Below are 13,020 nucleotides of genomic sequence, written 5' to 3' on the forward strand. Positions count from 1 at the left end.
TATGAACTTGTTGATACAAATATATTATGAACAATTATATTATATCTTACTTTTTCTAATTTATTTTACTTCTTATTGGGATATCTGTTGGTTTGTTTTCACTTCTTTATTTATTTCTTCCTTCTAATTTATCTAACTTTACTAATTGTTGTTCAACATAGGTTTGCCACAGAGTAGTAGGCATTCTATAGCTAGTGTACAAGCAATTTTTTTTTAAATATTTTTCACAATATACAATGACGAACATTTAATGTCGGTTTGAAATCGACATTAAAGGCCAGATTTTTTTTAGTGTAAAAACTGTTAAAAATAAAACTCCCTTATTCTTGACACCGAATTAGTTGACGCATAAAAACTATCAAGTATATTTATATACTTTACGTTTTTTAACTCTCAAGAATAAGTATACTTGACACTTAAAAACTATCAAGTAAATTTTCCTTATTTTTGACACTGGATTACTTGACACATTGAATAGCGTCAAGTAAACCAATACTTGACAGGTAAAAAGTGTTAAGTAAACCAAGTTTTGTAGCAGTGACTCATACTTGTAAATAACTTCCGTAAAATCATTGAGTAAAACATACTTAAATAACTCAAAGCGTACTTAAACTTAAATAACTCAAAGCATACTCAAAATGTTCAATTTGAAATTCATGTTATACAAATCATCATTTAAACTGATTCTGTCATTCACAAATTGAAACTAGATCTCTCGGGTTTATAGATTTCTCCGATCTCCTCTTGACCTGAGAATCAAACATCATAGTCCATGTTTTTATCTTTAATGATAGGCAAATAATGACAATCATAGGTCAGCTTCAACCTCTAACCTTAAAAAATTCGAGATTCTCGCTAACTTTTTTATGACACTCCACTAGAAGAAATCTGGTCTTTAATGTCGGGTGGAAAAAATGAAAAATAAGCTTTAATGTCGGTTTTCAAAAGGCGGATGTTTAATATCGGTTTTAAACCGACATTAAAGCTCTATCTTTAATGTCGGTTTAAAACCGACATTAAACATCATGTTTTTTAGAACCGACATTAAAGGTCTTTTTTATTTTATTTTTTATTTTTTTAATTTTGTAAAAAGTTGAATTTTTCTCTCTCTTACTTTACTCTTTTCTTCTTTCTTCTCTACCAAACCCCACGCACGAAAGAAGTGTTCTCTCAACATTTCTTCCCTTTCTTCCTTTCTCAATCTCATCACTTTCTCCCATCTCTTCTCTGATCAGTCGTCGTCCCCACCATCACAGCCATCTCTCATACGTAGCTCGTGCTCGTTCGTCGTCGTATTTCTTGTATCATTTAAAATATCTTCATTCTTTCACTTTGCATCAAGAAAAAAGTCTCTCCTCTCCCAGCATTCTCCATATCTCAGCGTCGCCCAGCCACAGCTTGCACCTCCGTCCCACGTTACGGTGAGCCATTTTCCATCTCTGCCTCTCTATGTTGTTAGATTTGGAATTTGGAGGTTTTCTACGAGCTGTCCAGCAAGGGTAAAAGTTGTTTCGGGTGATTTTTGGATAAGTACTGTAAATTGAGTTTGATTTTGGCGAGTTGAAACGAAAGGCAGATTTGGGTATGTCGATATTTCTATTCTTTTCATTGATGATATCCTTATTTTTCTTGTCCATTTTTATTCAATTTTTTTTTGGTTCTTTGAGATTTTAGGGCAATCGATTTAATTTGGGTAGTTGGAATTCATAATTTTTCAATTAATTTTGAAAATTGGAATTAACTGGGGGAGAAAATTTCTACTCATGAGGACATAGGAGAAAGCAGAGGCTTTAATTTGGGTGCAAAACTATAAAATAGCATCAAAGATATTTTTGCTCTAACGTTGGATTATTTCATTTGTTCAAAGGCTTTGATATTTCATAATTTCCCCATCAAACCATTTCATTGCCGGACACGGCTTTCCCATTTGCTCATTTCCATGAAATTTGCTCACTATCGACTTTTCAATTTCAAAGTTAGTATGGTCATTCTTGTTTTAGCCTCCTATTCAATCACACAAATTGCAAAGAAAATCAAGAAACCCTGTTGTTCTAAAACTCGCGTTTTTCTCTGTTTATTTTGAAATTTACTTGTCTGGAGTCGTTGACTTTGGTAGCGGATTCAGTGGTAAAGGAGAAATGTTCTACTTCTAATTAGATTCTGGAACTTTATGGTGTTGTTTGTTTGATTTTTAATAAAAAATAACTAAATAGATAAGTGATTGTAGTTTATGATTTATTGAAGTGCTAAGCTATTCTCTGTAATGGGTTCCTCCTATTTCTTTGAGATCACTGTATTTGGATTCCTCTGTGCTATTTCATGGGCAATTTTAATGCTTGTTCGTTTCTGAACAAAGCAAACGAGATGATATGTTATGTGTTTTTCAATTATATGACTATCGAAATACTATTATTCTTTTGATTTTTGTTTTATTTTATTTGGCTTTATATTATCCAAACGTACTTGTTCTCTTTACTTCGGCAAGCATAAGGTTAAACAAACTTTCCTGTTTTTGATTTATATAATATGAATAACAAGGGGTTGAGAAATACTTATCTTCACACTCGATATGTCAAATTCTCTATCAGATGTTTCCAGATTGTATAAGGACCTAGTATCAGATGTTTCCAGATTGTATAAGGACCTAGTATCTGCTCTTTTGAATTCAGTTTCCGAAGCATCGTGTGGGTCACTAGATGACTTGGAGGACAAAGAAGAATGTAATGAGATTGCTGAAGGACGAGCTGAATTAGTAAATGCAAGTGCTTTTACTCATATCATTGATTGATCGAGTTTCTAATCGTGACGATTTCCAACACCCATCTCCTATGTCGAATCTAGGTTTTGCTTGTACCTTGCAGGTTCTAAAGACGGTAAACTTTGAGCTTCATGTTCAGGAGCCTTTCTTTACTCAGCTAAAAGGTAATTCTATTAGATTTTTTTTAACATTCTTAAGCTTGTGCTAGATGGTATTAAAAGTACTAAATATGTAAACAAGATCGTGCAAAAATCAAGCCTCTCTCTCACTCAAGAGCTCCAAGTACATAGCACACATCATACAAAAAACTCAATAACCAAGCAATGGCGCACAAAAAATGGGAATACCCCGTGACACCAACTCTGTTATTAAAGTATTTGCTACAAGAATAAAATCATGTCACTACCAAATGGGCTTTGCTTTTATACTGAACTCTGCACTAGGATACCTCTACCTCTTACTCATCTTTCTTTTAAGTAAAGGCTATTCTTACTCTTGACAGTTGAATTTTTTACCGTGTAAAGTCAACTAGTGTACTTCAACTACAAATAACCACAATAGCTTCCATTGTTTAAGAGAGGCTTAACATCTGAATACCTAACTGAGCATCTAGTGAATTGAAAGATGCTCTCCTCTTTATTCATTTAACTCATACTTGAAGGCTGGTTAGGGCAGGGTAATATAAACTTGTGAATAATTTCCTTTATCAACAATTAAAGTTGTGAGACTGTGTTGTGAATGGAGAAGGTCATGAGTAAAAGTGGAATGGTGGAGGCATGCAAAATTATTTCAAATGGGGTAAAGAAAGAAATATCATTCTGGAAGGAAGTATATTACCCATGCATGGACTAGGAAAGAAATGTGGAAAAGGGAATATTATCATGTGTAGATTGGTGACGACATTGAGGTTGAGTAAAAGAGTAGTTGTTTTTTGAAGACAGAATAGGAGAAGCAAGGTCTCAATATGATTAGATGGAAAACAGTTGTTGTTACCATATCTTTTTTTCATTTTTCTCATGAAACGTTAAAATGACAAAATCAATTTTTGGTGTTAAACAACAGAGATATAGAATGATCCTAAGGTTCTAAAGCTCGCAAAAAATTCCTGCCTTTGCTAATTGGTGAAATGTAAAATGTGAGGGCAAATGTGTTTACTTATCGTAACCTCCTAAGGGAGTAGCAATGCTGATAGGGTATGATGGTTTTACTTTTCATATCGTAATCATACTGTGTTTCCACATATGGAAGCAAATGCCTGCCACATTAGGTCAGACAATTGGTTTGGCATATGAGGGGCAAAATACTTTGAAAGGCAGGGACTGGTGACTTTCTTTTTCTTAGTCTTTTTCTTCTATTTTAATTTTTTTAATCCTTTCACGTAAAGTAGCTTTTCTTTCTCTTGAATCATAAGGTTTTTGTTTTCATTTTTATTCATCTCCAAGTATCAGCAGATAATGAAGTTACTATAACTGAGCTTTACTTTTCAACTTATTGTGTTGATGTTGCTTATTTCTTTATAGATTGATATTGGTTTTCATAATAATGTTATGTAAAAAAATGTTGATTATTCATTTGGTGGGCAATATTAAGAACTTTTCATCCTTTTCTGCAATTTCAGTACTTCAAACAGCTTTGTTATTCATATAAATGGTTTATTTGGATATTGTTTGTAGATAATTGAAGTGATATCGGGTTGAAAGCTAAGCGATTGTGTAGAAATGGTCAAGCGACCGTTGAAAATTGAAGACTGAGAAGGCATTTAGTATTTTTAATTATTTAATTCTTGTATTAGAATCTTTTTTCATGTACTATTGTAGAATGTATATATAAATATAATATTAATATTTTATTTTGTGTATTCAAATGTAAAAGACAAATGTTATAGTTTCTAACATAATATGAATTTCATTGATTTGTTGGCGTGTGAAAAACATATTTATCTACATTGACCCAATGTCGGTCTATAGGACAATAATGTAACAATTAAATAAAAATAAATTTGTAAAAATGAATAAAAAAACTAGGCTTTAATATCGGTTTTAAACCGACATATCAGAGTTTAACCGACATTAAAGGGCTTCAATAACACTATCAAAGATGTCGATTGAAAACTGACAAACCGACATTAAAGAGGGCTTTAATGTCGTTTTTAAACCGACATTAAAGCCCAACCGACATTAAAGGGCTTCAATAACACCATCAAAGATGTCGGTTGAAAACTGACATTAAAGGCCTTTAATGTCGTTTTTAAACCGACATTAAAGCCCAACCGACATTAAAGGCCATTAATAACGCTCACAAAGATGTCGGTTGCCAAGTGACATTAAAGGCCTTTAATGTCGGTTTTAAACCGACATTAAAGGCCAAAATTCTTCTAGTGCTCTGACGACCAAAAACATCATTTCCAATCAAAGTTAATTAAATTAACCTATGTAAACCACTTACTCATAATTAGAACAAGTTTACCTCAAAGTTTGGGTATCCAAAAGGCTCAAACTCCTCAAATCAACAAAATATTCTATGGTGTATAACCTTTTTTTTTTCTCTTTTTGCAGGAGTAGCAGTAGCAAACACCCATAAAAGCACCTGAATCCTTGACTAACTAACCTATGAATTTGGAGCTTGAAAATTGCTTGGACTAATCATAATGAACCTAAAAAACACCCGAACTCACATTCAACTGAAACCCTGAATAGTATTAGGTTTCCATTAATTCCCGCCATTTGGAGAAAGAATGAGCTCTTTTAATGCAGAGAAACCTTTTATCTTATTAACGTCCAAATTTCAGCTTCTAATTTGGTTTCTACACTTCAAAATCTTCAAAATATATGACTGCTCTGGCTTTGCCCAAAAATCTGTCAAGCTTGATGTTTTTCTTTAATCTCTTTAGCTTCTCGATCAGATCTCTCCGTAGCAGCAGCCAAGGGTTCTTCTTCAAGCAGTTCTCTGCAAATTTTGTATATAAAGTTTGATGAAAAACTTGGTAAATAAGGAGCATCGATCAACTTAATTAATTTGCTTTCTTTTCCTTATGAATGACCGAGAAAACCAAAACAATTGTAGATCCTTGTTTTAATTTATTTTCGTGGCATTCTCTCAACTCCCAAACTACTAATCACTTACCACTTTGTTTGACATTTGTTTAAAAACTTAATTGAATAATTTTTACCTTTTACATAAAAACTTCATCGATGGCCTCAGGATGGGACTTTTGAATTAAACATTCAATTTCAAATAAAATTTTAACCAAAAAAAATAAAAATAAAAAATCAAGGTTTACACATAACCTTAACTTTATCTCAAATTTAGATTGCAGTTAATCTAAATTTTATCCATCCTAATTCAAAATTGAATGGATTTCAAATTTCATCTCCAAATTTGATAATCAATGATGCAAAAAAATCAAGTATATGTTGATTTGTATTTTAGCTTAAATTTTATTTGAAATTAAGACTGGGGAATATTCCAAGTCCTATTCCAAATTCAAATATATGTGCTTGTTCTCAAATTAAATTAAGGATATAAGATCTCAAATCAAAATTTAGTCGTCTTCCAAATTTTTACTTAAATTCAAATCTTATAGTTTTATTTCCAAAGGAAATTAAACTGAGAATAAAATCACAAATTTATCTCAAATTTAAAATTTGGTCACATTGGAATTTTAAAATGCAATTAAATTATGGAGAGAACCTCAAATTCATCTCAATTTTAAAATTCACCTCACATTCCAAATTTTAAATTTGGGTTCTATCCAAAATCATCTTCGAACTCTATTCTAAATTCACGTCAAGAACTTCGGTGGACGTTCAATTTTACTCCAATTCAACCTTCAACTAAGTAGGATAAGTTCTTCTAAAATTAAAATTGGTAGGAGTTTATGTGAATAAGGAGGATAAAAACTCCGAAAATTACATCCGATGATATAAAAATTTAGAAAAAAACAATCCATTGCATCTCTTTTTTGCATATTGCAAATATAACAAATAATTAGATATATCATACGGCTATCAGAGCACTATCAAAAGATCATTATCTGAGGGCTATTAAAGGTTATCCGGTTTTAGATTTGCTACTTTTGCAATTTTAAAAAAGTAGTGATATGGACTCTATTATCATAAAAGCTTTTTTATTTTTCAAATACCCCTAAAATTTTTTGACCTAAATTCATGTTTCTATCAACTGACATAACAAAATATGTGTCAACACTTTACATAATAGAAATAATACTTATGTACCTATCATATAAAAGCCAAAATGAAGACCATACAACTAGTCTTTTTCCTTGAACTTTTAATCTTTTTCGAGATTCACCCATTCACATACGTGTATAAATTTCGAAAAGCGGATAATTGTTGAATGAAAAATTTTGAATCAATCACAAATTACCACGTCATTTACCAAACTAATGACAAAATTATAAATAATTGAATTTGGGACCAATTGAAAGTTGACATGTATCCAATTGAAATTGAAGACATAAGTTGGCAAATCTCGATAACACCACATGTTTTCATCATGTCCGTTGGATTCAATGAATTAGTTTAGTCCAATTTGATATTATTTTTTTGGGCAAAAGTCCATTTGAGCCAAAAATTTGACTCAATTTAGCTCATGTATTAAATAGGGGCGCCAAGAAGAATAGCAAAATATTATAAGGTTTACTTTGAATACATGACAATGTTATTTTTAAATTGTCAAAATAACAAAACAGTTAATTTCCACATAATAAATGGGTGAACTATGCCTTAAATTCCCCTGCTTAATTGACAAGATAGATTTCTAAATACAATAGTAAGAAAAATCATAAATACACTATAATTAATACATACTATGCACTCCCTTCAATATTCTAATTCCCCCTCCCCAAAAAAAAAGAAATTGTCTTCTGTAAAACATCACATCTTCTGCATGCAACCACTCCACTTCTCCAAGAAAACCCTAATATTATAAGCTTTCTTCCTTCCTTTTCTAAAGGCTTTGCACCGTCACTTCAGATACGCGCGACTTTCCTTTTTTAATTGCTTTACACCACCGACTGCTTTTCACCGGAACTTTTAAAATCGCTCCCCACTTAATCGCTTTGAATCGTCCACCAATCTTCAACCTTCTGATCGTTTGTACCATTGTGTTCGTTCTTCAACCTTCCGTTGGATTTCTGCAGGTATATTGTCAAATATCGGTGAGTTGTTTCATTTTCACGCTTTTGTTCCTTCTTCAACCTTTGGATTTTTTCTCTGTTTTCTGCATGTAGTAAAAAATACTGGGTACTCAAATTTTTCTTCAAATTTTCTCCGGTTCTACATTCTTCAAAATTTCAAATGGCTTTCCACCCGTATCTGTTTTGTTCTTGATTGGTGTTCTTCTATTAGTACAAATTTTCAAATCGCTTTCCACCGGCATGCACTTAAATGTTAAATTTATAGAACGACATATTTATATTTTATTTGTTTAATGTACGTTTCCTAAAATAAAAGGCATAAAATGTGAACAGATATGCCCTTTATTTTATGAATATTACTTGGGATTTGTTGTGTGGTTATAAATATATATTGCCTTATCAATTTTTTTAAATTGTATAGAATATAAAGATGAAAAAGGGGAAGGAAGATGAAGAACAAGTGATCGGTTAAGAGTTGCGGGGATCATTGGATCTAAAAAATTATTGCCAACTGAAATTCAAAATCTGTCGAGTTCTTCTGAGGAGGTACAAATGTATGTTTTTTGAAATTATACACAAGTTTTAGATGTTTATAGGTTTTTTATGCATATCAGCTAACAGAAAATATAATGGGAGAAGGTTCTAGGAGCAAGCGGGAGAGTCTAGGAACTTCAAAAAAGAGGGAGAGGACTGAAACGCAAAAAGAAGAGGTCAATTTGCAGAAGAAACAAAGGATTAAAAGTTTGGTAAAGTGCAGATTTATTTTCAATGACTTGTGGTCTGTTAGGTTTAAAAAAAGCTTATTTATATTGTTTCGTGTTTAGGTTTGGAGCAAGCAAGTTTATAGAGGGAAAGTGAAGGAAAGAAACAAAAAGAGGTTGAAGGAAAGGTATAATAGTTAAACCTTTGTTATGAATGAATTATGTATTATATAAATTGATTATAACTTTGACAAACAGGAAGATACTGAAAGCGAAAGCGAAAAGGAGGAAAAAGTACAAGAAGATGAACAAGTAGAAGAAGACGAACAAGTAGAAGAAGAACAAGATGAAGAAGAGGAAGGGGAGACCGCTGTAGGTGAAGATTCGAATTCATCAACGAGTGAAATACCAACGGATACTAAGAAAAGAAAGAAGGTTGTAGAAAAGGTAAAGAAAGTAAGCAAATAATTTCCATTTGGTGTTTGTTATTTTACGTACATACCTAAAATTTTGGTTTTATAAACTAGGTGAAGGCTATTAAAAAAGCAGAAAAGGCAAGAGAAGATAGAAGGAGGAAGGGAAAAGCCCCAATGAAGCCGGAAAAATCTGAGGTATGTATTTCTTTTGTATGTGAGTCATTCAGATACTCTGTATTTGTAGCATTATGAATGTATTATATGGTACTTTTGTTGAATGTATTTTGAATTTTTGGCTTATGGAGTTTATATGTTTAGGGTATTTGGTTGTATGCGACGTAGTTAATTACATTGTATGTATAAATTGAGAATGAAAATTGTGAGTGTGTTGTATGTTATTTTATGTTGACAGTGTGTTCAATTATATATGTTGACTGTATTTTATGTTGACAATATATCTTTAGTGTTAATCAATTAAATGTGATAGATATATGTGTGGTTACTGATAATTTTTTCAAATCAATGTTAGGACTCGATTTACTTAATGTGTTATGAGAGGAGAAACGAGCCTCTAAAACTCAATCTACACACTAAGAGCACAATAGTAGACAAAATTAAAGAAAATTTTGGAGATAGGTTAATTAATAGGTTTAGGGAGGGCATATTTCGGCACTTTCTAAACTTCTCCATAACAAATCAATCCTCCCAATTGTTGTTGCACCTTATTCAGCGAATGTGCAAACCCAAATCGACTAGTCAGGTTCAATTTCTAATAGGAGGAAGACTTCTGAAGTTTGGATTAAGAGAATTTGCGCTTATAACCGGCCTAAAATGCCATGAGATTCCTGATCTTAACCATGAGGATATAAAGGGTGGTGGACAGCTAAAAGGGGTATATTTTGAAAATCTTAAAACTGTGACGAGGCAGTACTTGAATGTTATGTTCAATATAAGTACTGCTGGAACCGATGATGATAGGATAAAAATGGCCAAACTATACTTTATCGATAGTTTTTTTTATCCCTAAGAAAGAATGTCTAAGTATACAGTGGGATCATATCATTATGGTAGATGATGATGAAGTATTTGATGGGTACCGATGGGGTAGGGTTGCTTTTGAACTCTTAGTGGACTTCATGAATAAGGCCGTTTGTAGCAAGGCACAAACGGGGATTTCGATGGGGGGTTTATTTTTCTCATTCTTGCTTGGGCTTACGAGGTAATCTCAACATTAAGTATTCTGCCTAACTTCTTTGCAACAATGATTTCAAATGAAGTCCATAGGATTATAAATTGGACAGCTGACGCACAACCTAAATGGATGGATTTAAAACATAAAGTCTTCAATTCGCCAACGGTATGTAAATCTAGTAATTTGTAGTAGTTTATATATTCATAATAGTTTATTTATAAAGTATTTTGTTCCTTTTTAAAACAGCTTGAAGTGTCCCCCATGCTCGCAACCCCAACTAAAGTGGGAATGTCATAATTTGCACCATTCATGGAGAAAGAAAAATATATACTCAAAGAAGCAGAAGATGAGCTTCAAAAGACCAAGAGTCCTGACCACATAGCCCATGTTTCGTTGAATAGAGGCATGCCCTCTACAAATGGGATTGATGTCCTGACGAAAATGGTAGAGAAGATTGAGAATAGCCAAAAGAGGATGGAGATAAGGGTGAAAGGTATTCTTAAGTTTCTTAAATCTATAGAATTAAAAATGAATAATCGGTTTGAAGAACTAGGGCAGAAGATGAATGAAATAATAGAAGCAATAAGGAGCCAACAATGTAGTTCTTTGGGTGCCCAATACACCCTTGAATTTATGGTAAGCATGTTGTGTAGACTTTAATAATATGTGTGCATGTAACAGAATCTTAACAAATACACTATATCTGGTTTGTATTTGTTGCATAGGGAGCAAGGGCATTTGAAGAGCACCTCGACAAGGTGGAGGAGGAACAAGAAGAAGATGATGTTGAAGATTTAAACATGGATTCAAGCAATCCAACGGAGCTTGGAAAAAGGGATGACGATGAAGACAAAGACAAAAAAGGGCTCATGGATGAAAGTCGAGTAGAAAGTTCGAGAGGCAAAGATGGTGGTCAATCTAAAATGGTAAAATTAGAGACACCACCAACAACCGGAGATAAAGATTCTTCGTTGTATAAGGTAAAGAAAAAAATCAAACTATTGAAGCTGTGTATAATACATATTATAGACTAATATATGTACATACTTGTAATAGGCCACGGAGGAAACAGATGAAGAGATAAACATGTAGGCTGATACGGTCAATCGATGAAAGTGTTATATATGACGAGATCAGGAAAAAAGAACATAGAAGAAGAACGATACAGTTGTGGATGTGTGTATGTTTATTATATGAAATGACTATTAGTTTAATGACTATAATATCAACTACATTGAATTTGTACCTTTAGCTGTGGTAGTAGGCTAACCATATTAAGAAGTGTGTGGCAATCGATGATATGAATATTTATTTTGTGTTATCTACAAGTTGCCACTGTTTGTTGTAATGAATGGTGGTAATTACATAGTATATGATGATTACAGTGTTATTCTGGGTAATTGTCATTATGGATATCATTGAATATCATTTATCATTATGAATATCATTGAATGGGTTGCTGTGAGACATTTATCATTAGGAATATCATTGAATGAATGGACATGTGTAATACTGAATGAATGTACATATATTGTATTTAAACAATTTGGATAACAATTAGACTGTTTCTGAAATTTGGCCTATAAGGATGTGAATAGTTGTAACTGTGGTTTGACTACCTATTCCTTAGAAAGATGTGAATTGTTGTATATGAATGGTATCTTAAACTAATACCTGAGGAATATTAAAGAATGCACAGGGTCAATGTTCATTGAATTCAACCCCAACAATGTTGAAGAACGTACAACCAGTATTTGGGAAAATTAAATATAGACCACAGATGGCCAAGGTGATAACATATCTAGTATGAATCTGGGTTCAACATTTCAAAAATGGTAATAACATACTTAATATAAAGTCTTGTTTGCCAATAACTTGTAGATTATAGGAAAAATGCCAAGTAATGATAGGCTTTCAAATATGAAGGAAAATAGACCAGCAAAGAGGGTTGTTCTAAAACACGTAAGCATATCTCATAATTTATACGTAATTTATAACTTGTTATCCTATTAATGAACTTCTTTTTTTTTTAGTTGAACACCACAAAGTAAAGATTGGGAATGAAAAGATCAAATGTTAAAGAGTATAAAGAGGTTACACCAGTTTAAACGGGAATATGGTGTAACGACCCAACTTTCCGGACTAAGCTGAGGTCACTACTCAGTGCTAAGACTCGACCACAAAACACAAAATTCATAACGGACCGGTTACGATTCATTAAAACGTTAGAAATATTACAAAAACAGTTTTGGGCCCTATTTTAAATTACAGTCACGAAGTTTCAAATAAAATACTCAGGTCATCAACTCAAAATCACAAAACCAAATATTCTAACAAAATACATCAGCGGAAGCATAAAGAAAACCAGACGCGTCCATATGGCCTTCACGCATCCTTCCTGCCTCTCGTCGGTCTGCCCCTCGCTGTACCCTTACCTGAAAAGTTAAAGAAGAGAAAAGGGTGAGTATAAATATACCCAGTGGGACCCACTACTGGGCCTGTTAGGGAACAACAGTTAACTTCCTATTCAGGGGTACCCTACCTAACAGTCTAGCGGTTCCGTAGAACGCACATATCAGTCTCGTGATCCCAAAGGATACACCTATCAGTCTAGTGATCCCGAGGGATGCACCTATCGGTCTAGTGCTCCCGAAGGATGCACATATCAGTCTAGTGCTCCCGAAGGATGCACATATCAGTCTAGTGCTCCCAAAGGATGCACATATCAGTAAGGTACACTACCCCATAGATGAAGCTAACCGTTACCCCTCAGTCCATACTAAACCGTCTACAAC

At 33.0% G+C, this 13,020-nt stretch overlaps 1 protein-coding gene across 1 annotated transcript; it reads left to right on the forward strand.

Moving 5' to 3' along the window:
• The first annotated feature begins 8,545 nt into the window (after nt 1–8,545).
• LOC127148165 (DEK domain-containing chromatin-associated protein 4-like) lies at nt 8,546–11,317 on the forward strand. Its single transcript, XM_051081187.1, has 8 exons — nt 8,546–8,662; nt 8,876–9,064; nt 9,145–9,228; nt 9,764–9,986; nt 10,105–10,252; nt 10,627–10,861; nt 10,951–11,205; nt 11,282–11,317. Exons 1-8 carry the CDS (start codon nt 8,546–8,548, stop codon nt 11,315–11,317), a joined length of 1,287 nt encoding a protein of 428 aa, XP_050937144.1.
• Nucleotides 11,318–13,020: the final 1,703 nt, after the last annotated feature.

The sequence above is a fragment of the Cucumis melo genome, chromosome 2, assembly GCF_025177605.1.
Source record: "Cucumis melo cultivar AY chromosome 2, USDA_Cmelo_AY_1.0, whole genome shotgun sequence".
NCBI lineage: Eukaryota > Viridiplantae > Streptophyta > Magnoliopsida > Cucurbitales > Cucurbitaceae > Cucumis > Cucumis melo.